This window comes from Polypterus senegalus, chromosome 3 (genome assembly GCF_016835505.1).
Source record: "Polypterus senegalus isolate Bchr_013 chromosome 3, ASM1683550v1, whole genome shotgun sequence".
NCBI lineage: Eukaryota > Metazoa > Chordata > Cladistia > Polypteriformes > Polypteridae > Polypterus > Polypterus senegalus.
The window spans coordinates 140,480,162-140,506,925 of NC_053156.1; the positions used below are offsets into that span (position 1 = coordinate 140,480,162).

Consider the following 26,764-nt stretch of genomic DNA (forward strand, 5'->3'; position numbering starts at 1 on the left):
AAAACGGAATTGATCTATTGCAGGTGTGTTTTCCTCCTGTAATATTGTGTACAGCGTAAGAAGCTCCAGTAACCTAATAACATTATTATTGCTTATTATTTGACTGATTTCTTTATTCAAGGCAACTTACAACATTTGCAACTGTTTGCATTTCTTGTGTTTTTTGTAATTGGAGCACAGGCAGATGAAGTGACTTGCTCATTGTCACACAGTGTCAGTAACTGAATTAAACCCACAGCTTCAGTGTTTGAAGACCAAAGCCTTAACCACTACAACACACTGCCTGCCAGTTGCATCACACCTAGGTGAAAAAAAAAGAAACCAAAAAAACTGCTAGTGGATCGTTATTCTGTATCAGAAGTATTATCTAACTCACGCAAACCCATTGTCTTAAGAAATTCCATGGGTGAAGCTGGGTAAAGCAGCTAATCAATTAAATAAAATAGAATTGAGTAAAACATTTGTATGAAATTATTTGCATCTTTATAGGGTTACACTTAGGGAAAATATTTTACTTTTAAGGGGGTCACTGTAGAATAGTGGCGGTACTGCTGCCTGACAGTACAGAAACTGGGGTTTGTGGCCCATGTGTTCCATACGTAGAGTTTGCATGTTTTACCCATATCTGCGTGGATTTCCTTTGGGTGCTCTGGTTTTCTGCCACAGTCCAAAGCCATGCAGGTTAGGTTTAGTAGCACTACAAAATTGGCCTTAATGTATGCGTGTGCACGTTTGTGCCCAGCGATGGACAGGATTTCTGTCCACCTGGTGTTGCTGCATTGTACCTTATAATTGCTGGGATAGATTACAGCTGCCTTATTAAACTGCCCTGGGTAAGTGGGTTTGGAAGATGGAAACATGGATAAATTTTACTTTTACCGTTACTACAAAGTTGACACATGCATTCTGTTTACAAACTGCCTTTTAATGAATCATTAATGCAGTTTTCCCCTGTACTGAATTGCTGTAATTGCAATATGTGGAAATGTAAATTTTTTTGCTGTATTGTGAAATGTTTTTATGTAGGGAATTTCAGATTTTGACTTAGGTTTTGCAAAGGTAAGTGAATAGGGCTGGGTTAATTGGAAACTCTAAATTGATCTTGTGTGTGTGTGTGTGTGAGTGTGAGAGTATGCCCTGCAGTAGACTACTGCCTCAGTCAGAGTGAGAGTCTTCATTGTGCTTGATGCAGCTAGGATAGGCTTTGTACCTCAGTAAACTAGATTACATGGACTTGATGAATGATCTGTCCTCATCAAAACTTGTTTTTTTTCTAGCCCTTCTGTATTGGACCGTTTGAATGCACTTCTGGAGCCAGGTGGTACTCTAACTATTAGTGAAAGAGGGGTCATTGATGGAAGAACCCCAAGTATTGTGCCTCACCCTGATTTCAGGTACACTGGCTTAATTTTAATACTTTTATGTTTTCCTTTACCGATCACTTCATTTTCATTTCACTTCTGCCTACACAAAACTACTTGCATATTTTCTTTGACATCTCCAGATCATGTGTTATATTTTTATAATTATAAATATTTCTCATCATCCTTGGCCAGGAAACTACAAATTTTATACCTGTTACTCTATTTTTCAATGGCTATATAATAAATCAACATTTATTTTTTTACAATTGTAATGAGAAAGTGTATCAAAGCAGACTAAAAAGCATATAGTATGTGCTGTACCACATATTGTTGGAAATATTTTTACCAGATTATTTAAAAAGAATGTGCTGTTACAATTTTTAAAGTGTTCCAGTATAAAGATTATCAAGCAGGGTAAACACCTGGGATTTGACAAACTGCTCACCCTTCCAAATATAGTGCTATCGTTCATTGTCTATTGTTCAATCCAAAATGCAAAAAAAAAACAAAATAAAAAAAAACGTTTACACATAGTGACATTCTTGAATATAGGAGATTTCAATAACACAACAACTAATGACATTTTCAGTGTATGTCAAGTGTGTTTTGTTTAACAGTTTGAATGAAACCTGAAATCCTGAAAGTTCAGGATTAATGTGCTCTCTAGTAGTAGTTGACTCCAAGATCAGGCTGTTTCTAATGAGTTTGCACGCAGTTTGTGTGAGGAACTTTCAGATTTGGATACGACTGCCAATCCTAATGTGATGTGGGAGACCTTCCGTGACAAGACCCTGAAGGTTGCTGTGGGTTGTGTTGCTGTTACCGGTGTTCCCAGAAGGAGGTGTTTCATCTCACAGGACACCCTGGATATCATTGAGAGGAGTCGCAGCGCATGGCTCAATGGCATCTCTGGTCTCTACCGGGAACTGAGAAGGATGGCTGCGAGGGCTCTGAGGGTAGATAAAGAGGCGTTTGTTAGAGGAATCTGTGAGCAAGTGACACACCATGTGTGGTCTAGCGACCCACGTCCTGCCTACAGAGGAATCAAAGCATTACGCACATCTGAATCTGTTCCTCAGAGAGTCGCAGTCAGGGTGGCTGATGGAACGGTCCTTACAGATGTTACTCTAGTTGTGACCCGCTGCGCTGGCTACTTTGAGCAGTTGTTCAAAACTGATCCTCCGGCTAGGACGTTGGATATCTCTGGGTCCACGGTTCTTGAGGCTGATCCTCCGATTAGCTGTGAACCACCCAATCTCACTGAGATTGCACAGGTGGTGAACCAGCTGAGGTGGGGAAAAGCTGCAGGGATCTGTGGTATCCGGGGTGAACTTCTCCAGGCTGGTGGTAAGGCTGTCCTCCTGGCATTGCAAGCAGTCAGCTTCCATTTGGGAGACTGGCATCATCCCAACAGACTGGAAAACTGGACTTGTTGTCCCTATCTGGAAAGGGAAGGGTGATCGCCTAGATTGCAGCAACTACAGGGGGATAACACTGCTCTTGGTGCCAGGTAAGGTCCTTGCTAGGGTTGTCCTCAATAGGATCCATGATCACTTGCTCATCTACCAGTGACCGGAGCAGTCGGGTTTTATGCCTAAGAAGTCTACCATTGATTGCATCCTGGCACTGAGGGTTCTCATGGAGCACAAACGTGAATATCATCAGAGTTTCTTTGTAGCCTTTGTCGATTTTCGACTAAGTTGATCGAGCTGCCCTGTGGGACATCCTGAGGGTTCGCGGGATCCCCTAGAGGTTGCTGGATATCATGGCCAACCTGTACACTGGTACTGTGTGTGCTGTGCAGAGTGGAGGCAGGACTTCTGCGTTTTTCCCAGTTGATTCTGGGGTTCGTCAGGGGTGTGTTCTTGCTCCTACTCTGTTCAATGCTTGTATGGACTGGGTTTTGCGCAAGGTCGTGGGGTCCAAAGGCTGTGGGGCATCTGTTGATGAAGAAAAATTCACAGATCTTGATTTTGCTGACGACACTTTGATCTTCGCGGAGTTAATGGAGGCTCTGATTGGGGCGCTTGAGAGACTGAGCACGGCGTCTGAGTGTCTGGGCTTGCGAGTGTCTTGGATAAAAACCAAGATCCAGGCCTTTAATGACCTCTTGGGCACAGACTTCAGCAGTGTGTCTGTTTGCGGAGAGATTTACTGTACCTTGGCAGTGACATTCATGTCTCTGGTGACTCTTCCTATGAAGTCATTTGATGGATTGGGAGAGCATAGGGGTGTGTGGCGCTCCTGGCATCTATGCAAAAGGACTAAGGTCCAAGTCTTCAGAGTCCTGGTGCTTCCTGTCTTGCTATATGGTTGCGAGAGATGGACGCTATCCAGTGACCTGAGGTGAAGACTGGACTCCTTTGGTACTATGTCTCCCCCGAAAATCCTTGGGTACCGTTGGTTTGACTTCGTGTCGAATGAGCGGTTGCTCATGGAGTCCCGAATGAGGCATATTGCCTGCATTGTGAGGGAGTGTCAGTTTCGGCACTACAGCCATGTGGTACGTTTCCCAGAGGGTGATCTGGCTCGTAAGATCCTCATTGTTGGGGACCCAAGCGGCTGGATCAGGCCAAGGGGTTGCCCACATAGCACCTGGCTGCAGCAGATAGAGGGTCATTTCCAGAGGGTGGGACTGGACCGTGCATCTGCCTGGGGGGTTGTAAACTGGGATCCAGAGTTGTTTCGTTGTGTAGTGGGTGCGGCTACGCACTGTACCAGACCAGTGCATGCTCCCCGACTTGACTTGACTAGCAGTAGTTGAATGAAGAAAAGATTTATTCATTTTTGACATTTTTCTCATGTGAAAATCAGTACTTGTATAATATATTTTAAATTATGTAAAGTATGATTAACCAAAGGTATCCAAGAATTAGACAAACATAAAAATTGCAAATTCATCCCCCCCATTTTGGTAATGTGATCTTCAATGTAAATAAACCTTTGCACAGTGGTACTGAATCTTGATAGGAGTATTACAGACTGCCAAAGAGAGATTTTCGGGATCTCTTAGTATCGATCAAGTATTAAATTTAATCCTTAATTCATTTTTGTTGCTGGATGTTAATTTATGATTTGGATATGAAGCAGATCTAATTTATAACCATTCAATAGTATTGTATTTAATAATAAACAAAAACCTTTGAACTATTTGAAATGACATTTTTTGTTTTTATGTTTCAGGCTTTTCTTAGCAATGGACCCAACTCATGGTGAAATCTCTCGTGCCATGCGCAATCGTGGTGTGGAAATTTATGTCCATGGTGAAAGTGAAATATTTTCTGTGGATTCTTTGGATTTCAGGACATTGCTTCAGGCACAGGGCATTACTGGTGACAGTATTTGCACCTGTTTACTTGCTATATACACTGAGATCAAAGAAACTATTTTAGGTAATTTAAGTACATTTTTTGATGTAACTGGATGATAGAATTAACTTTTTTTTTTTTTTCCTTTTTGACCTAATTGGAAAATGTTTTCCGTCAGTTACCAGCCAAAGAATATAAACATGTATAACTAGTGAGTCTGCTATATAAAACTAGATGACTTGCCATCATACATTTATGGGATTAAACCAAAAAAAAGTAAAGTTAATGAACTCCTGTTTCAGGATTGTTGTATCAAAAATATCAAAAATGATAAATACTTCAAAGATTGGCACAACACATTTTGTGAAAGCAGCTGAAAGAGTACACTATTGATCTAGAAGAATAAAATGTAATTTTGTGTGTGTTTTGTTTTTTTTTTTTAGAAAATTGTAGCATTTTACAGAATAACACTTATTGTTATTTCTATAGGCTGTCCAGTAAGTTCAGTTTCTGCACTTCTTCATGCTGCTACTCTTTTGGTTAATCATCTTCAGCGGGGGTCATCTTTGTATTTTGCACTTCAGCAAGCCTGTTGGGAAGTCTTTGTGCTTTCTCAGTGTTACTCATCTAATCAAAAGGTGACTTGTTTTTGTTTTTGCCAATTGAAATTTTGTTTTATTGTTTTTGGAAAGCAGTATAATTACCTATTTGATTGAAGAGTGTAAACAACTGATCATCAACTTAATGTTTCTGTTTAGTATGAACATAAATAATTTTTGTTTTTGGTTGGTATAACTCAAGTCTTAGCATGTAATACAAAAAGTCAGAGTTAATTCTGTGGATGTTTAATAGTGGACAGTTAAAAAGTCCATTGTTGACTTTTTCAGTATGGATTTACTATATCAAGAAGAAGTGCTTTAGTCTGAGTCACAAAAATCAACCTTTGCCAATTTATCAGACAACTGATTACTTTCTTTGAGAATGATTGCTTTTGTCATTTTCTTTATGGTCTCTTTGTACAGATATTGCTCATTAACTTTTTATATTTTTACTTTTGTGCAAGTTAGTTTGAGCATACCTTCACAATGATCAATAATTGGAAAGCGGATACTGTTTGTATATAGTGTAATATCTTATATGCTTTTGTCTTCATTTAGTAGGGCAATGATATTAAAAGTACATTGAGTAGCTGCTGGCCCCTTTTGGTTCCAACCTGTGTCACTTAGATTAGTGGATTTCCTAGTGTGTGATTGTTTTCATTCATTCAAATCTACTTTATGTCCACATCAGGTTATGTTTTATAGTGACAGAATCATAAATTTCAAGCACCATGATAACTATGGTATGTAAAGAAGCTTTTGTTTCTAATTAAGCATTTTACTTCCAGCAAGTGCAAGAGATTGTGGAAAAACATCTCTCATCCCTGAAATCCAGCAAAACTTGGGAATGGAAATTGCTATCACCAGGACTTTGGCCGGATCCAGTACCTTCTGCTCTCCAGTCAACTGAAGATTCCTGCCTTTCCACCATCATCAGAGATGGGCAAGTGCTTACCTATTGCCTGAATATGTTAAGTTTGAGTACTAACAGGTGAGTAATAAGTTCCATTGCCGTCATATCAAAACTCCATCTTATGAGTTGCACCTTTTTGTGATGTTATGTTTGTATATCATTATGTAAATTGGAAAAATTCAAAAATGTTGCTGCTTCATGAAACCAGTGTTTAATTTCTTATTTATGTAGCCAATGTCAACCTCTATTGCAAGAATATTGTCCATTGTTTACACTGTAATTAACAATAACTTGATTTTTTTCATATTTGATTTTTTTTCTTCTCTCACTGTTCAACTTATTTTTTGTATTGAACTTTGCTTAATTGCAAGAGTCTACAGACATCTATCCTGAATGTTGTCTGCTCACCTATATACTGTATAAGTAATGCAAATTTCATTCACTCATTTATCAACAAAAACACAATTGCATTTAGCTAAAAAACTAAACTTTGGTAAGGTGGTACATCTATGGCAGTAGATATCCATTAAGAAAGAATATGTCAATATATCAATATTTAAAGGTAGATCCCCAACAAAAGAACTAAATACCCAAAGTATTAAAAATGCCTTGATGGATTTGATTGAATTTCGGTGACATTGTAGAAAAAAGAAAATCAGCCAACACATTTTTTTTTTTATTTGTAGACATTTGTAATTAATGCTGTAGCCAGTGGGGTATTCTAATGTACCTCGTCCCTCATTTTGCGATCACACAGAGAAACTGGGCATGCCAGTTTATGCAAATGAGGGCTGTCTGTAGAAGCAAAGTGAAACATGCAAAGTTTGGTGAAGCTAAACGATAATCTTTTTTGTTAGTGCTTGCTGGGCACTGTGTTTATGAATATAGTCAGTTTTGCTCAATTGTTTCAGTAAGAAAGATATTTAATAAATGCAAACTCTTATCCCCTTCATCTTATCTGCAGCCTTTGGAAAGTACAATTCCCATCAACGCTCACAAAGTTTAAATAAGAGCATTGATAAAAGTACTGTTGCATCAAAAGTAGCAACTGTCTGCATTTTTTTCCTTAATCACTTTGGAATAACACTTTATTTGTCTCACTGGATTATAGCGTTTATTTTTGAGTTTTTCTCAACTTTTCTGGCCTTGGGATCCAGTTTTATCTTTTAACAGCAAAATGAGTAGCATGTTAGACTTTTGTTTTCTTGATAAACAACATATGAACATTGGATACATTTGTGGCTTCTTTAAAGATTTCTACTGTGTTAGTTGTTGCTATGTTTCATACAGTATAGGATTTGATAAGAAACAAGTACTGCATTATTAAAATGGTAATACATACAGGTATTTATAATTACACTTAACACTAGAATTACCAGAGCCTATGAAAAAACTCGTAAATCCGTCCCACCTTAAATCGCTTCTTAAAACCGTTCTCACCTCTCCGCCAGCGTCTTTTGTTAATCTAAATGTGCTGATAAAAGAAAAGCTGCAAGCAGCCGGCTATTCCATCCCGCCACCGACTTGGAACGTGCACAAACTTCTCCCAACTCATGCCTTGATTGATTTTCTTGGAGTGAAGTGGAGTTTTAGAGTGGAAATAATAGACCGTTGTTTGGAACACACGCATTTCATGTCTGTTCCGTTTCTACAGTAATCTGTGTAAATACATTGTTAAAACAGAAACATTTTTTATATTCTAGTAGTAGATGACAAAATGTAGGCATAAACTATATAATGTATGAAGCCTGAAGTTCAAATATCAAAGAAATATTTTCACAGAAGGTACAAATCTAACACAACAATTGCGCTTTTATTCAAAAATATAACTGCAGAAACAAAAAGCCGCCTTAACATGCGACATTGATACTTGTTTATTATGACTGCCTCCGTGGCGCAATAGATTCAGCTGCTGACTGGGAATCAAAAAGTCGTGACTTCGATCCTGCACCACTCCGATTTGAGAAGTAAACTGCTCTTAGTCTTACTAATTTAGAATAAAAACATACATTTGATTTCGGTCTGTAACAGCCGGTGTCATTTATGATACTTGTAATTGTTAGCTTTGGTTTTTTTTAGTCTGTTTTATTATCTCGGCCGAGTTCACAAGCCCAAACACACCCCACCCCCGCATCTGACACTGCAGTTTTCACATAGACGCGTTATAACAGGTAAACTCCGCTCCCTTCTACATCGGAGCAAGAATGCACATACTATTGCTTGCATACTAAAGTGTCAGCAGACATTTTTCGTGGCATTACACACATTTTTGAGCATGCCCTCTGCACACTACTTGTGACTTTAGGCTTTAGGAAGTAAGTAAATAAATAAAGGTAAATCATGTCATAAAATGATTTCTTCAAAACGTCACATATATTTGGCTCGCTCTTTTTTTAAAATGTGCGTTGATCACCGCCAACATGTTGTAGCATACAGCATCTGGCCACCTGCATGTTCTTGCGTGCACTGAATAAGAGACAAATATACAGTCTGACTGAGAGAATCAGACTGAAAATAGCAAACATTTAGTAATGGCATACTTTTACAGCTGATTGGACGCTGTTCATTTTCAAATAATATTGCATTTGTGCGATGATATTTTCACATATATTGTCTCTTTCTTTCAGGTGTTTAATAGAAACCACAGCATAGAGAGAGATGCAAAACGACTTCTGATAGGAGTTGAAAGCTCAGGAATAATAAAACCATTTTAACATGTGCAATTAATTTTTTTCCATTTGTGGATTTCCAGTTACAAATAAGTAAACCATATCACACACCTTTGCCTCCATATATATATATATATATATATATATATATATATATATATATATATATATATATACACTCACCTAAAGGATTATTAGGAACACCATACTAATACGGTGTTTAACCCCCTTTCGCCTTTAGAACTGCCTCAATTCTACGTGCCATTGATTCAACAAGGTGCTGAAAGCATTCTTTAGAAATGTTGGCCCATATTGATAGGATAGCATCTTGCAGTTGATGGAGATTTGTGGGATGCACATCCAGGGCATGAAGCTCCCGTTCCACCACATCCCAAAGATGCTCTATTGGGTTGAGATCTGGTGACTGTGGGGGACATTTTAGTACAGTGAACTCATTGTCATGTTCAAGAAACCAATTTGAAATGATTCGAGCTTTGTGACATGGTGTATTATCCTGCTGGAAGTAGCCATCAGAGGATGGGTACATGGTGGTCATGAAGGGATGGACATGGTCAGAAACAATGCTCAGGTAGCCCGTGGCATTTAAACGATGCCCAATTGGCACCAAGGAGCCTAAAGTGTGCCAAGAAAACATCCCCCACACCATTACACCACCACCACCACCACCAGCCTGCACAGTAGTAACAAGGCATGATGGATCCATGTTCTCATTCTGTTTACGCCAAATTCTGACTCCACCATTTGAATGTCTCAACAGAAATCGAGACTCATCAGACCAGGCAACATTTATCCAATCTTCAACTGTCCAATTTTTGTGAGCTCGTGCAAATTGTAGCCTCTTTTTCCTATTTGTAGTGGAGATGAGTGGTACCCGGTGGGGTCTTCTGCTGTTGTAGCCCATCCGCCTCAAGGTTGTGCGTGCTGTGGCTTCACAAATGCTTTGCTGCATACCTTGGTTGTAACGAGTGGTTATTTCAGTCAAAGTTGCTCTTCTATCAGCTTGAATCAGTCGGCCCCTTCTCCTCTGACCTCTAGCATCAATAAGGCATTTTCGCCCACAGGACTGCCGCATACTGGATGTTTTTCCCTTTTCACACCATTCTTTTTAAACCGTGGAAATGGTTGTGCGTGAAAATCCCAGTAACTGAGCAGATTGTGAAATACTCAGACTGGCCCATCTGGCACCAACAACCATGCCACGCTCAAAATTGCTTAAATCGCCTTTCTTTCCCATTCTGACATTCAGTTTGGTGTTCAGGAGATTGTCTTGACCAGGACCACACCCTTAAATTCATTGAAGCAACTGCCATGTGATTGGTTGATTAGATAATTGCATTAATGAGAAATTGAACAGGTGTTCCTAATAATCCTTTAGGTGAGTGTGTGTGTATATATATATATATATATATATATATATATATATATATATATATATATATATATATACACACATACATACATACATACATACATATATACATACATACACACACACACACACTAAGTGGTATCTGCTTTCTGAACAAGAGCCGCCAAGGCTACAATAGATGCAATTGCACTGCTCATGCCTTTTTTTCTTCCGACTTTGGCTGATCAGTCTGTGTGTGTGTATATATATATATATATATATATATATATATATTATTAGTATTAAGATTTCCACAGGCAGTGCAGCTGTCTAGAGTTGGGATTGAAGAGCTGTTTCCTAAAATCTCCCTCCCTCTCTCTCTCTCTTTCTTCAGATGTCGACCTTTAATATTGTCTGATTTGCAACAAGTGCTTCAGTCAAGGTCTTTAGACAACTTAACATTCATGTCCACCAACTTGGAAGAAAATTTTCATGAGATGATGTGCTTGATCAGTCCTGCTGTGTGGCTTGTAACTGAAAGGGCATCACATGAAGACTGGGTTCTCCGGGCTATTTGGCTGAACAACTTATCCAAGTGCTATAAACACGTAAAAGGTTTCTACTTTTCTAAAATTGGGCATTATGTCAAAAAGTGTTCTTATTAGTAATATGATAGGAATAGGTAATAATAGAGTGTAAATCATACACTCTGTTTGTTCATTTAGAGATTTAATTTTGTAAAAACAAGCTGCATCCTTAAAGGAAAACATTAATTGGTTTTATCAGAGCTATTGAGTTTTCAAAGTAATGTATAGTCTTTAAAATGGACAAGTTGTTTAAGATATAGTTTAAATAGCATTTTACAATTCTAGGCTTGGAAGCAGTCTACTGTCTTCTGTTTTTTATTGCTAAAATTGGTTTTTAAGAGATGTACTATTAATCACATACTTGTATGTAAAGCTTAATGCCTTATGTGTTTTTTTTGGGTAAGAACTGTTGAAGTGAACATAAAACTGCTCATCCTGACTAGATAAATATGGCAATTGATGCATAATCTGTTCTGCATTCAAGATTAGATTCTAGATTTCAAACACTTTCATATAGGAGGAGGAAGGTTAAAAACATATTTTTTGCAGTTCTATAGTATTCATTCTTGGCATAAATAAATCAACACAGTGCCTCATGGGTTAGGTGGCTGACCACCCATACCATAAATTCTTATTCTGTAAACCCACCCAATCCAAGTTTACAGCTGTAGTTGACTTAAATCTCCTACTTACACCTGACACACAATGCTGAAGGTGCACACCAACCCTGAACATTATCATTGCTCAGAAAAGTTTCATGAAAATGTACTTACTTGCACTTGTCAGATTAATTAGATTAGATTTGATAAATTAATTCTATGGGGAAATGTAGATGCATACAGAAGTAGAAATGTAAAAAAGGAAGAATACATATTCACAAGACAAATAATACAGCCAATTCATCCATCAATCAAATGATAAATAAATAAGAATAAATAAATACATACATACATACATAACTGTATATTTTGCAGATATTTCAGAATGAATTTGAAGAGTGCCCTGAGAGGAAGCATTGAATTGCCTGATAAGGAATGGGCAGAAAAGACCTCCAGAAGCGGTTCTTAGCACACTGTGATTGAATGAGCCTTTGGCTAAAAGTGCTCCTAGATAGTGACTCATGGAGGGGTTTTTCATGATGGCGTCCAGTTTTGCCACCAGCATCTTTTCTACAACAGCTTCCAGCGTGTTCAGGGTTCACCCGTTGATAGAGCAGGCTTTCCTGTTAAATTTGTTCAGGCATTGTACTAGTTTTGAAATTAGGTTGCGTTCCCAGGAGACTACAGGGTAGAACAACATACTGGCTACTGTGGGCTGTTAGAAGTTTTCTAGCAGCTTACTACAGACATCAAAAGATCTAAATGTTAAACACCTTTAAGTGTTACTTTTTGTCTTGCAGTGATATCATGGGATTTTTGGTTTATCTAAATTTAGTTATGTATTTATTTGTTGCTGTAGATATTGTTCATTTTCACTTGGATGCTGGTTCCAAAGCCCTAAGATCAGTATTTTCTACTAAGCTGAGTGGAATAATATGGAAGTACATTAAAGAAATGCAGCACCAAACATCCGGTGAGTGTATTCTTTTATGAATACCTTTCAAAAATAAAATCTAAGTTACTGTGTTAACCATCTCATTAATTTGTGAAATTTACATATAACATTTAGCAGAATTTCACAGATCGGTAACATTAACACTTGTAAGTAAGTCCTAATATATTTGTAAGGGACAATGAAAACTGCATCTATCCTGCTTTTGTTATTGTCTAAAAATGTTTGGTGAGCAAATGTCTACTGTTTTCATAGTATTTTATGCTAAAGATCAATTCAAGAGATATTTGCAACTGTACATAAATAGGGCAAGTATTTATCAATAAAAATCAACTTTTAGTGTTTACAAAAGCTGCTCAAAGCATATTTTCTGGACCTGTTCATTTCTGTAATTTTACCCTGGCTGGCAAAAATTGCTATTAATAAGATGTTGTCATGCTTTCTTTATCTTGGAGAGTAGCTTATACTGCCTCTGAGTCTGTCCTATTTGTCAGCATTTTTCAAATATCCACAGGTCTTGGATCCTAACACACTTTTTTGAAGTGCTGAAATGGGCTGATGTTATATTCTCTGAAATAAATCATGAACAGAGAACTGATTTTACGGTGGTGTTGGGTTAAAAGAAAAAAAACAAATCTTAAAGTATTTGAAGGGAAGAAGTAAATACAGCAGCTTAGACAAGTTATGAGTATAAACAGCTAGTTCCTTTAAACTTTAATTTTTAATAAAAGAAGATTTAAGCAGTTCACTATTAATTTTAAAATGAGGGTAAAGCAATGGAGTCCTGTTTGATGTTAAACTATCAGGATGCTTGCTTCAATGATATATGTGAATGTTGCCAGGTAATCCAGCACTGTGAGCTCATGGTCAGTGAACTTGAAAAGTAGGAAGAGAACATAGATAGCATGTATTATAGTAGAGAATTGGCTGTGGTGTTCATGGAAAATCCAGGTCTGGATATGAGAAGGTATAACGCCGCGTCCTGTCAAACTAATGTTGCTGCTTTGTAGGTGAAGACGGGGAACCTCCTGCACAACACGACGTTTGCATATATCCAAGGGGAGATGCTTCCAAGTTCTGTTCTCAATATGAACTGTGACCCCATTGTTTTTCCACTGCTATTCCCTTACGGAGATCCAGGCTGGCACATACAATTTACCCATGTTGAGTTAAAGCGAACTGCGAAAAGAACGCGAGTCACACAGCTCCAATTTTATGCTTTCAGGCTTGCCATGAGATCTTCATTTAGTGTCTTGCATTCCAGTGGCCAACTCTTCCAGCAATACATCGTCGACGCATATGTCAGAACAGAAGGCGCACGTCTACATTACCTTCGCTCACATCAACAAGATTGGTCCGCCAGTTTTGAGTCACGGACGATTGTGTGTTGGTTCGTTCCGTGCATTGTTACAATGTTGCATTTCTTGCTGATTTATTACATTACCGATTTTTCAAATGTTAATTTTCTCCCTGTGCTTAAAAATCATTTAAAAACTGGCCTGATTATGCGGTGTATGGTACGCCGCGGGTTGGCTAGTATTAACAATAAGGGCAGCTCACTATTAAAAACAGTAAATATAGTAGGCAGTCAGGATCAAACGGGGACTCTTGATTACAAGTCAGCAATTCTTACCACTATGCCACGGAAGCTGTTGTATCGTCCTTGATCCTTTTGTGAAAGTGTTTATTTGATCTTTGGACTTTAGGCTTCACACATTATATAGTTTATGCCTACATTTTGTCATTTATTACTAAAATATGAAAAACATTTCTGTTTTAACAATGTGTTTACACAGGTTATTATAGAAATGGAACACACATGAAATGCATGTGTTCCAAATAATCTGTTATTTCCACTCTAAAACTCCAGCACTTCACGCCCAGATAATCAATGCATGTACTCGGAAAACTTTGTGCACGTACTGCGGCGGTGGGGGGATGGAATAGCAGGCTACTTGCTGCTTGTCTTTATCGGCACATTTACAGGACAAAAGACGCTGATGGAGAGGTGGGCCAGATTTACAAGTTTTTTCGTAGGGTTTGGTAATTTTAGTGTTAAAGGCTTATTGAGGTGTTCAGAATTATGAAGGAAGTTAGCATGGTGGATCCCAGCTGTTGTTTTATTATGTTCATCTGGGACATGTGGACATAGCTGGAAATCTGGTACTGGTAAATCATATACAAATGTTAAAAAGCATGTTTTCACTTGGAGAATTACAGAGATGACATGAAGTAATTTATCAAATAGTGCCATAGAGAGTTGGACTTTAAGGACCATTGGAACTCAACTTAATGTTATTTTGGAGAAGTAAGATGAATATATTTGATGAGATTTGCTGAGCTGGATCTCCCATTTTAATTAAAATTGTTCTGATAGTCTAATTCTTTAATACTCAGTCTTAGGGTATGACAGTTTTGAAAGATATATTACAATGCTCTAGTTTTTGCATTATTAGGAAGTCATTGTCAAGTTTATAACAATTAAAGTGAAACTGCTGCTTTGTTTTCTTTCTTCCCTTAAGATGAATATATAATTTCAATGGATGTACGTTGGAATCTACAGTATTTGGATATTTTAAAAAACTCTATAACCTTTGACTCAGTAGAGGAATTTCAGCATTATATGGATGGCTTGAATTCAATGGTTAACAGGTATATCGTTGATTTCTAATCATTTTTGAGTTTTTTGAGGTTTGATATAGTAGTATAACTTCTGCTTGTTTACTTCTTCTTAGAGTGAGACTTCTGATGGACCGTGTGAAGCAGGTGCACATTGAAGAAGCTGTCTTATACAGAGAGAAAAAAAAAGGAAACAATAGTATTTTAAGACTATGTAAAGCCTTTCAAAAAGGTAATATGTTGAATATTATAGAATATTTACACTAGTAAATGCCATGTATTACAACTGCTATTTTTGTGTATTTGCTGATGTAAAGTTGTACAATATGCAACTGCAGGACAGTTGAAATACAAAATTATATAATACTCATATGTTTGGTAATTTCTTACATTTTAAAACATTAAAAAATGTGTTTCCATTATATTAGTTTCAGGAAAAAATAGTTGCCTTAGAATTCACATTTTTAACAATAGTGTAAGTTGTACCTTTAATGCCTACATTTCTTATTATACTATATGATGTGTTACTGTTACCTACCTTTTTATTTATAAATAATCTTTGGAATTTTACTGAATAACAAATTTTACATTTTGTGTCATGTCAGTTACATTGTTATGGACAAATGAATGGTTTTATGTGATTTATTTTAGTATCAGTTGTATTTTCTTTCTTTTATGTTTTATTTGGTCTTGTTTTGGATATTTCTCTATTAAAAAAAATCCTGGAGAGAAACAGTAGGGAGACGATACGTGATCTTATAAGATCATGGAAGACACTTAAAAGACCCGCGAGACTAAAGAGATTGGCCACTGAGCATCTCTTGGGGACCTTAAACATGAGACTTTGTGCCAAGAGATTGACCCAGGACTGTCTCGTGATGACGTTCAACATGGGATTCTTGCAAGACACGTCCTACTTACAACCAAATAACAGCACAGGGAGGAACACACTCAGTCGTGTTTTGGTTTTGAGCGCACACAGATCCAGGGTTCTCAGCGCATATAAAGCGTATAAGGACAATACGTTGTAAATGAAACTTAGACGACTAAGCGAAGAAGAAAGCAGCGAAAGAGAGAAAGCAGAGAAAACAGACCCATGTTGGAGAGGCAAAAAAGAAAAAGAATAATCTAGGTGCAAATTCAGAAAATAAGAAAAGTAATTATCAGCCCGGAACAAGTGGAATTGAAATGAAACACGTGCATTTCGGATGTTGGTGCCATACACATGCAGAGCAGGTTAGATATTATGAAAGTAGTGATAAGTAATTACTGTGGTGGGCTGGTGGCCTGCCCGAGGTTTGTTTCCTGCCTTGCACCCTGTGCTGGCTGGGATTGGCTCTGGCAGACCCCCGTGACCCTGTAGTTAGGATATACCAGGTTGGATAATGGATGGATGATAAGTAACTATCAGCCCGGAACAAATGGAATTGAAAAAAAAAAAAAGCACGTCCAAACCATGCAGAGCAGGTTAGAGATTATGAAAGCAGTGGAATTCGAAAAGCTAAAAAAATTAAAAAAAAAAAAAAAAGTTGGTGCGATACATATTTGGAGAAAGTTAAAGAATATGAAAGTAGGAAAAGTAGAAAATAGAAAAGTAGAAAAGTAGAAAATATAAAAAAAAGAAAGTAAAGATCACAGTAGCGGAAACAAATGTAAATTATTACTCAAAAAAGGGAAAATAATCACCACGGACCAGGTGTCATTGAAACAAAAGCAGGATAAAGCAAGGTCTGAAATAAGACAGAGTAGAAAACAAAGTAAAACATCATAAAGAGTTTAAAAAATAAGGGGCTAAACACATTCAGAGCAGGTTAGAGATAACCATAGAAACACATGCAGAGGAAGATACAGAATATGAAAGCAGAAAAAAACAACAGTGTCAAAACAAACAAAGTAAACATTGCATTAGCACAAAGAAAGAGAAATTATTACTCAGAGAAATAACGAAAAGGTGAATAGAGATCAAATATATGGATATAGGTGATGTGTCAGAAGTATGTAAATATTGTAAGGCTTTGAAGTTTAAGTCAAGAGAATTTCAAAAACTGAGTTTACCTCTCATGCATTTATTGGTTAATTTGCAAAAAAATGATTAACTGCTGATGATGTAGATAATTTTGTCTGTACTGAAATTCCAAACAGAGAAACCTTTCCTAAATCATGGTACAAAGTCATTAAACACGTCTCACTGAAAAGATTCAGCACATTTGGACTCAAAAGATTCCAAATATTGATTTTACAGAAGTTCTGGAAAAACAAAAATGGGGGTTGGTGAGCAAAGCGAGCAGGGGGTAAAACCCCCTAGTGGTTTTTAAAGATAGTGTCCATAATGGTTCCTAAATTAAGTGTTCCAAAGTTTAAGTTTAAGATATCAAAATTATAATTATAAAAGTGAGGTTCTGTAATTGATGTGATTGTTACTGTTATTTGTCCCTAAAAGGTTCCCTAGAGTTTGAAGATTTACCTTATCCAGTTCTGGCTCACATTGCAAAATTCTTTGCACACTGGGATTGCCATATGGAGCAGATACTACAGACTGGAAAGTCATTGATACTGGACGAAAATCTGTCTGATGTTAGTAGTTCTTTCCTTCCATTATTTCAGGCAAATTAAGAAACATAGGCGAATTATAACTACTTGTGCTCATGTATTTCTCCCCTGGTTTCTTGCTTTAGTTACAGTGCCGTGTTCTGTGGAGAGACAGACTTCGGGATATTTCAGACCGTATTCAAGCAGATTCTCATGGTTTAGCAGTATTTGCCTTGCACTGGCATTGGGTTCAGAAGCATCTTATTTCTAAAATACCTACAATACTCATTGGAGGCGAATCACAAGCGTAAGTAACAAAATGTAATATATTTCTCAGTACCAGAGTTTATAACTTTGGCATGTTTAATTCATGATACTCTGAACTTTATTATTGTTTGCTATTTGGTTATAAAATACTAAACAAAAATTAAAAGGATTTATGTTGGCTAAGTTTCTTACCAGTTTCTGTTGACGTTCTTATTGGATGATGTTCTAGCTTCCTGACATCTAATAGGTGATGGGGAACACAAGCACATCTCTATTGTTATGCTTGCCTGGTGCTGTTGTTTATTCAGGTGTACAACATTGGAAATTATGGTTTGGTACACCCATATCATAGATATAAGCCCTCTTTCTACTCACTGTATAAACATTATCCAACTAAACAATTCATGACATACATTGTGAGCAGGACATTTGGCAGGAAGATGGTTACAGGTTGAAAGCTGTGTTGACATTGTCTCTCTATGATAGAAAACAATCTTGGAAGGGAGACTAGGGAGACGAGACATGATCTTCTCGGAAGACACTTTGATGTCCCACAAGAGACACTTTAACGTCACGCGAGACAAGGCAGTGAGACAAGTTCACGGACATCTAACCTAGCAGTTGTTAGAATGCTTTTGGCAGACACATTTCATGTGCTCCCTGCTCTTAAAACAACGACAAGCGAGAAGGAAAACACGCAGCCCGCCAGCAGATTATCCGACCACTTCTCCTTACAGTAGTGTGCGTTCAGCCCCCCTTCACAACGCAAGCGGCAGAGACGCGAAGTGGCAAAAGAACAGCTGCTGTACAGGCTTTTAAATGATCGACACGCAGCGCGACAACACACAGCTTGCCAGCAACAGCAGAAAGACAGCAGCTAATCCGACGGCATCTCCTTAGCGTGCGTTCAGCCGCCCCCCCCCCTTCACAACGCGAGCAGTGTTATACATCCTGCGAGAAAGAGATTTAACCACACCCAGGGCCGGAAATAAAGGACAAGTATTGTTTTTACAGAAGTTTTAAAGTAAAAGTGAAAATACTGCATATGTAAAAATTCCCATGAAAATAACAATCTCTTTAAATTGTGTATCCGGTAAACCAAATTCGGGCGTGGGAGAGTGAAGCAAGCAGGGGGCAGAGCCCTCTAGTATTACATAAAAAAAAAATATAATAAGTTCAAAACTGCAATAAAGTCTGGTTTTGGCTGAATTATTCATTCACAAATTCACTGTGACAGCTAAGTCTCTGCTTTCCTAAACAGTTTATCTACCTTCTTGTAGCTTGTTTCTTTTTAATATGTAATTAATGAAAATCTTGTGTGTCTACATTTTTCTAGTTACTACTGACTAAAACACCAGTGTGGGTGGATGTGTGCATATGCATATATAATATATATGCTGTTTAAGTAGTTTACACTATTGGTCAACGATTTTAGAACAGCCTCAATTTTCCAGTTTTTATTGACATTTAAGTAGTTTAAATCCATTGAATGACATGATATGGCACAAAGGAAATAAAGTGCCAGAGGTTAAAACAACATTTAAGGATAACAAGAAAAAAAAAATAAAGATCAGAGTTATACATAAAAGCCTTTTTCAGGGAACAATTAATGTATTAACAACTTGCAGCTTTTCTTCAGCAATGGACGTTAATTAAGCCTTGAAAGATAATGTAAACAATTTGTATGGGTGTCCCAACTTTTGTCAGTTACTTGCAAACATTCGGTCTGTGTAAAACCAGTACTGGAACAAGCTGTGTTGCTACACACATTGAAGCATTATTTTCATGATATTGCATTGTATATTGCTATCAAAATGATCAGAAAAGTCAATTCACAAAGAAAGACAGTTACATACTTTAGAAGTGAAGGCCATTCCTTTAAAGAAGTTACAAAGAACGGCAAGTTATTGGTAAGTTCAGTTTCCTACATCTACAGGAACCTGGAAACTGGAGGAACCTCTATGACAGGAACAGGTCTGGCAGACCCAAAGCCGGAATAGAATCAGAACACAGAACTAGATATAAAAAAACCTTTCAAAATATATTGTATATAATTATGTTTATATGTGTGTTTGTTCAATTAACACATTAAAACATTTCTGCAATTCAGATTTTTAGTCATTAATTTGTAAGTGAATCACAAGTAATGCAGCAATGCCAAATTAATCGTGCCTGTTAATAGCAGAAGCGGGTCACTAGCACTTGACAGTTGCTTATGTTGTTTCTTGATAATGCACTTCATCCACACTCCCCAGTAGTTTTAGTACCCTTCTCTTATAATATGGAATCTACTCATATTGGAAAGTGCTGTGTACCATATTCAATCAATAAGCGATGTGATATGTCCTGTATTTTTGTATATATTGTTTAATATAATACTTATGGTATTGTTTTCCACAATTTAAATCAATCCAGTTAATACAAGTGGTGTGGATGAGTTTAATTTTGGTACTGTACTGATGTTTCAGACAGACAAACACTGCATGCTGAGTGAGATTTGGTAATGTCTGTTAATCCAAGTCTGCACATAAGAGAGGCTTTTGAGGTATAGGTGTGAGTGGAAGACAGAATGCCAGTAGGTCAGCCCTGGCCCTGGTGTTGAATAAAGTTGCTGTCAAGCTTTTTTGATCATCCATGGAGGGGTATCTGACCAAGCAGCCAAAGAGCAGATGACACAGAATGAACTTGCTTGATTCCTTATACTCACTCACGCATCCCCCAAAGCTTACATGGTATGTTGTTGTTTAATCAGTTGTATGTTACCTACTGTAGTCTACATTTTCTGTACTATATCGTTACCAATAATACTAGGCATTAATCAGTGAAAATTAAACATACTAATATTTTCATCCATTTGGAATGAAGGTAAAGACTTATTTTCTAATTCGTAAATGATACATTCTATGACAATGTGCAATTTGAAATATCTAAATAAACAACCCTATCAGATACATATTTAGAAGTTTTTTTCTCAGCCTCTCCTTTGTTGTTTAAAGCTTGATTTATACACATTTTTAATTTAACAGCTGCCAGTTAGCTTGTGTGCATCATGGCATTAAGCACAAACTTGGCTATAGCAGGGCTATTTGTACACAAAAGGTGAACCATGATTTTATGTTTCTGTTTTTTAATATCTGTGTAATTTCTAGTGTTTCTGGTACTGTATATTGTCTTGCAACATAGAAATTCAAACCATACGTATTAATTTTCCCAAATATTGTGGGGGAGGTGTGTTTGGTGGTCATTGGATGTTCTTGCTAAACTATTTAATAAACAAACTGGAATAATTTAAGTGTTTATTAAAACTGTTTTGCATTAGAAATTAATCACTGAGGTAGTTCTGTTTTATAGAAAAAAAATAATGTGCTTAAATGAAATATAATAAATAGAGATTAATATGCAGTTGATTTTGATAAACATTCAATTATGCGATTGCGATTGAATTTTTTAATCAAGTATGTATGTGTGTATATATGTGTGTATAAGTGTATGTATGTGTATGTGTGTAAGCTGTTGTGCTGTGAGTCACTTCTCACACAAGCTGGTGACCCTCAGAAGCTTGTCTTCTGATTGGGTTGTGACTTTGGGTCTGCCAGATCTCTTCCTATTCAAGTTTGTTCCAGTGTCCAATTGCCTTTGGATTGTGTAGGATGCCTTACTCACTAAATGAAAGGCCTACACATCTAATGGTGATAATGCTGTGCCTCATTTAATTTGTTAATTGATGTTTTCTTGTCATTATAACTGGAATATTGTCCGAGTAGTACCTCGGAGGGTGTAGTAACACAATTGGTTCCAACTCAGTTTTAAGACAGCTGGGGGTTTTAAGTAATCAATTGAAGTAATGACACCTGTGCACATTGTTTGCTTTAACTGGCAAGGGTTAATTTACTTTACTTGATGCAGAACCATCTGTAGGTTTTAACCTATTAGTTGTTCCCTGGTGAATGCTCACACACTGCTGCCATACTGTGTGTGTATGTGTGTGTATTATATATGTGTGTATGTGTATATATGTATCGACGATATGAGAACCTAACATTGCAAACTAACAAGCCATAAAATGAAATGAGGTCTGAGATTGGCATGGATTGGTTTCTAATTAAGCAATTGGGTTGGAACGAAAAACTGCAACCACTGTGGTCTTCCAGGTTCAACATTACCAACGCCTGACCTAGATGCTATTTCCAACAGCCTACATGGCTATCTTTATGATCCTTCTTTTGTTGGTCCCACATATGACAAGGACAGTAAGTGTCTTGTAGAATGTCTGGTCACCACCTTGATCGTTCTTCATTCAGCTCACGCCTTTTCTCCGCCACCCATTCTGTCTGCACTGCTCCTCCAGCTAGGCAGGTCTCACTTTCTTCCATTCGTTGGGCTCAAGGATCTGATCTTCCCATAGAATAGTAAGCTTAATAAGTAAAACCTAACTGAATGATCAGGAGATCTGGTCTCAGTGATGTTGCTGAAACCTCTTCTTGAGTTGTCTATCTAGATTGGTTCTCAGTTCCTAGTCAAGTGCTGTGGCCAGTAAACTTGCAAAGGTGGAGTTAGAGAGTCCCAGTTATTGTTGGTGACTTCTCCCCTGTTCTGATAAAGGTGGCAGTTTACTTGGTATTGACCACCTGCACTTATTTGAGGTGATGGCGCTGCAGATAGTGTCAGCTATAGCTCTCAAGACTTGATCGTTCCTCAACTGCCATCTCCCTTCACTCAAAACCATTTTGCTGCCACTTAAGGTGTGCTATAGCTTGACTTTCTTTAGGTAGAGCAAACATGCTGGGTTCTCCAACATAACCAATTAGAACAGGTTGGAAGGACTAGGTAAAACATTGTAGATAGCCTGGATCAAGAAGTTCAAACAATGGGGCTCATGCTACCTGTTGTCCCTGCCCTTTCTTTTGCATTGCACATCCTTCACAGGTGTGTTGTCATAGCACAAAATTGTGTTGTACATTATGCTTCTTATTTTTGCCATACAAAGTGATATTACTCAGGCTTTTTGGTAAACCCAGCCACTTGCACAGGTATCTTTTGATTCTTCTTTTTTTTTTTTTTAAAAGCCTCGATGGTGGACATTGGCACTTCATATTAACCAGTCGCATGATAAAATTCTCAAACACACATCATTGCCAGACATACCTTGTGGTGCTGTATTATCACCACTGTTTAGCTTTTTTCATATGTAGTTTTTACTCGCATTTTTGTCACATATTATTGTGCCATTTGAAATTATTTGTATCTTTGTGGTCACATAAGAGTGCAGTACTGACCATACTATCGATGTGACAGCCCTACTAGCAGCACACCTAAAATTAACTTGATGGTTTAGTATTAGCAAGGTGAAGGAAAGCCAGAGGTAAAGGACATGCCTGATGCAGATACATTACCTAGATAATATTACATACCTTGGCATGAATCTCAGGATGGTATGCCTGTAGAAGCCTCTCAAGTTTGTGGAGTTTTTTCCTGTGAGCTTTATTCTACATGGCCTACACTTGGCTTTATTTTTGTCAGCATCGTAATTAAAGTTGGTCCATATGTCTGACCCCTATATTCACCTGAGAATCACGTTGGTTGACATACCGGATTGGTGTGGATCAGGATTCTGGCTTACATGATGATTTCCTAATGGAGCCTAAACCAGTGTTAGCTGATTACATACGTGTGTTACGTACGTCAAAATTTAACCTCTGCATTCATGCTTGTTATTTGTTTGCTCATTGTCCAGTTGTCTGTTTCTAACATTTTCGCATTGTTTAGTTTTGCTCAACAGTGATTTTAAAAGCATTCATCTTAATTTTTGTCATTAGTAGAACATTTTAATTTAGTTTTTGTTCTGTTTTCATCACACAAAAAATGTCGTCGTTGAGTATTTTTCATCTTAGTTTTTATCAACAAAATTAACACTGCTTCCTGAGATCAATAGTTTTGTCACAGTGAGGTCACTTATAAAAGCCCTAATGGGCGGTTGATGTATGCCAGACTTTGAGAGAGGGCATTTGTATATTACCTCAGAGGACTGCAATAGGATATTCATGGTGAGTGCAAAGAGGATTAGTGAAATAATGCATCCAGTGATAATCCCTTTCTCAAACCTGTGCAAGTTAAATCTTATTTATCCATTGGAGACTCTCAAGCTAAAATTGTTATAATAATCCAGCAAAGATCTTTAACTTTTCCTGGAATGTACTCCAGGAATGTAATGTGGATAGTACTGATTGAGAGTTTCCGCAACAAGCTTGCAGGGTATGGACCTATAGATGCTGGTGAGGTCCAATCACAGTACAGGCTGGTCCTCATTGTTCTCCCTATGTTTCCTGATCAGCAGAGTTGTTACACTAGTATGTTTCAAATATTTTGGGCCTTTTGGAATTCCACTTTTCTCCACATTGGTATCAAGATAAGCATTCTGAAAGCGGTAGTCAGTCAGGTACATGGCAAGAATACTAAAGAAAATCTTACCTTCTGCAATGAGAAGTGAGATCTTTCTAAACTGGCTGATATTCTTTGAGTCCTCCATTTGAAATACAAGCCCCTTCCACACATCTCCATTGGTCTGCAACCTTGCTTCTCTTCAAGAACACACTAATGATCTTTCACTTGAGTCTCCTCAAAACTCTTTAGCAGTGTTTATAGACCTTAGATAGCTTTCCTCACTATCTACTGGATCTCCTTGACAGTGAGCTACATCTCTTCAAAATCCTTGTTTGGTGAAAATGGTCTAAACAAGGACTCGCACAGCTCTTGCTCTCCTTGATCATTTCCTCAAGATTATCCTGAGGTGCTCATCCATTTTAGTTCTTGAGCCTATGAGATGCCCACTCTGCTTCTGCCCTGATAGCTGTTTCATAAACTTCATTAGGCTTGCTAAAAATGCAATTCTTTTCTATCCCTTCTCCTTCAGTGCCTTTCTTATACATATATATATATCTCTATTATAAAAAAAAAAATCTGGAGACAAGACTATTTTTAAGAGATTTCTTCAAGTCCCATGAGACGAGACTAATGCCAAGAGATTTTATCAAGTCCCGCCTTCCTCTCAACCATTTAAGGTTAACGGGCCATGCCCACAGTCCTCACCTCTCATTCGAGTAAATGCTTTTGTCAAACACAGTTCTTGCGCTCTCAGCTCTTACAAATTTTTTACGTTTTCCTTAATATAATTTTCTCAATAAAAGAAGACTTATTATGTCCAAATCTTAATGAAGAATTTCATCATGTAGGGTTATCAACAAAAGAAATGAGTACACGGACAATCCTAGCACCAAGAAACGATGAAGTTAAACAAATATATGCGAAAATTGTCAATACAGCAAATTGGTTAAATGCGTATCAATAGGCTATGCTGAAACAGTTGGTGGTGATTGTGCAGAAGATGAAAACATCAACTTACAATATCCCATAGAATATCTACAACCGTTAACACCATCCAGTCTTCCACCGGCCAAATTACTGTTGAAAGAAGAATGCATCATAATGTTATTGCCCAGAGGGGACTGGGCGGTCTCTTGGTCTGGAATCCCTGCAGATTTTATTTTTTTTCTCCAGCCGTCTGGAGTTTTTTTTTTGTTTTGTTTTTTCTGTCCACCCGGGCCATCGGACCTTACTTATTCTATGTTAATTAATGTTGACTTATTTTTATTTTTTATTGTGTCTTCTATTTTTCTACATTTTGTAAAGCACTTTGCGCTACATTTTTTCTTGTATGAAAATGTGCTATATAAATAAATAAATGTTGTTGTTGTTATTGCGTAATTTATGTATGAGTAATGGGCTACGCAATAGGACAAGATTAGTTGTATTCAAAACTCGTCGAACAATTCTGACATGTAACCATTTAACAGGCGACAAGAAAGGTAATGTAGTACATCTTCCGCGGAAAACAGACAGCAAAGGAAATCTTGATATGCCATTCGTATGAAATGTTTACAGTTTCCCGTTAGAATAGCTTTTGCTGTGACATTTAACAAATCTCAGGGACAACCATTCAAAAAAGTTGGTTTATTTATTAGAGAGAAAGAAACAATATTCATTCATGGGCAGTTATACATTGCATTTTCTATAATTACTTGCTGTAATGTAAAATTGTTAGGTCTATTATTCATATTTAACAATTCCCATGAAAATAACGATCTGTTTAAATTGCAGAGCCACGAAGTGGCTAGTGCATAGCGCCCGCACGGGATTTGGCTAGCGAATCGAGCAGGGGGCAGAGCCCCCTAGTATAATAAATGAAAAAAAATGTTAGATTATTCCAATGCTGAAAAGGAAAAAAGGTTAAAGACACAACATAAAGGCTACACAGTTGAAACATTGCATCTATAACCTTTTATGCTTTTCAGGTTGGAAATATCGTTTAAACTTTTTTACTTTGCAGGAGCAAGCTGATGCAGCCCTAAATTCAATTTTCATATATTTTTTGTGTGTATATAGATTTGTGTATATGATTTATTTTTTATGTTTGGGTATTGTACATTTTGTCAGGTGTTCTGAGGAGACACACTAGTAAGAATTTAGTGTTTTTTGTAAGCTATATTTTTTAATCATAGGTGTGGGTTGTACGCATGGCAGTACCCATGCAAGGTGTAGCTGAGCAATGAATGAAACTGGAGATGCGTGGAGTTATTTCTGATGTTTCTGCGGAATATGTGGTAAATAGTATTGAAAAAGTGTGATACAGTGTTATTTGCCCTTTTAGGCCAGTGGATTATTTTTGCTATAACATTCTAGTATCCAGAAAGCCTCTAGCTTATGTTAGTGGTGTTACCAGTAGAGTTCATAATCAATAACAAAAAAAAAAAAAAGCAATGCTTTGCAAAATTTCCATGCTGTCTCAGTTTAGTCAACATCCATTCTAAAGCTTTTCTTGGGCACTGGAAAACCAAAATACCACTATACTGAGGTATAATGTCTTTAATTTCAGGGGCTCTGTACAATGACTGACCCAGTGTTCTGACCCCAAAACATCATGCAAAAAGACAAT

At 37.3% G+C, this 26,764-nt stretch overlaps 1 protein-coding gene across 1 annotated transcript in view; it reads left to right on the forward strand.

The window, feature by feature from the left end:
• The window catches only part of mdn1 (midasin AAA ATPase 1), a 239,274-nt gene that overhangs the window by 103,628 nt on the left and 108,882 nt on the right, over window positions 1-26,764 (forward strand). The window contains exons 45-54 of the mRNA XM_039747985.1: window positions 1,278-1,394; window positions 4,548-4,756; window positions 5,162-5,310; window positions 6,060-6,262; window positions 10,617-10,837; window positions 12,268-12,381; window positions 14,883-15,012; window positions 15,096-15,211; window positions 17,420-17,553; window positions 17,655-17,815. Of these exons, the coding sequence (XP_039603919.1) occupies window positions 1,278-1,394; window positions 4,548-4,756; window positions 5,162-5,310; window positions 6,060-6,262; window positions 10,617-10,837; window positions 12,268-12,381; window positions 14,883-15,012; window positions 15,096-15,211; window positions 17,420-17,553; window positions 17,655-17,815 (1,554 nt within the window). The remainder of the gene's footprint in view (window positions 1-1,277; window positions 1,395-4,547; window positions 4,757-5,161; window positions 5,311-6,059; window positions 6,263-10,616; window positions 10,838-12,267; window positions 12,382-14,882; window positions 15,013-15,095; window positions 15,212-17,419; window positions 17,554-17,654; window positions 17,816-26,764) is intronic.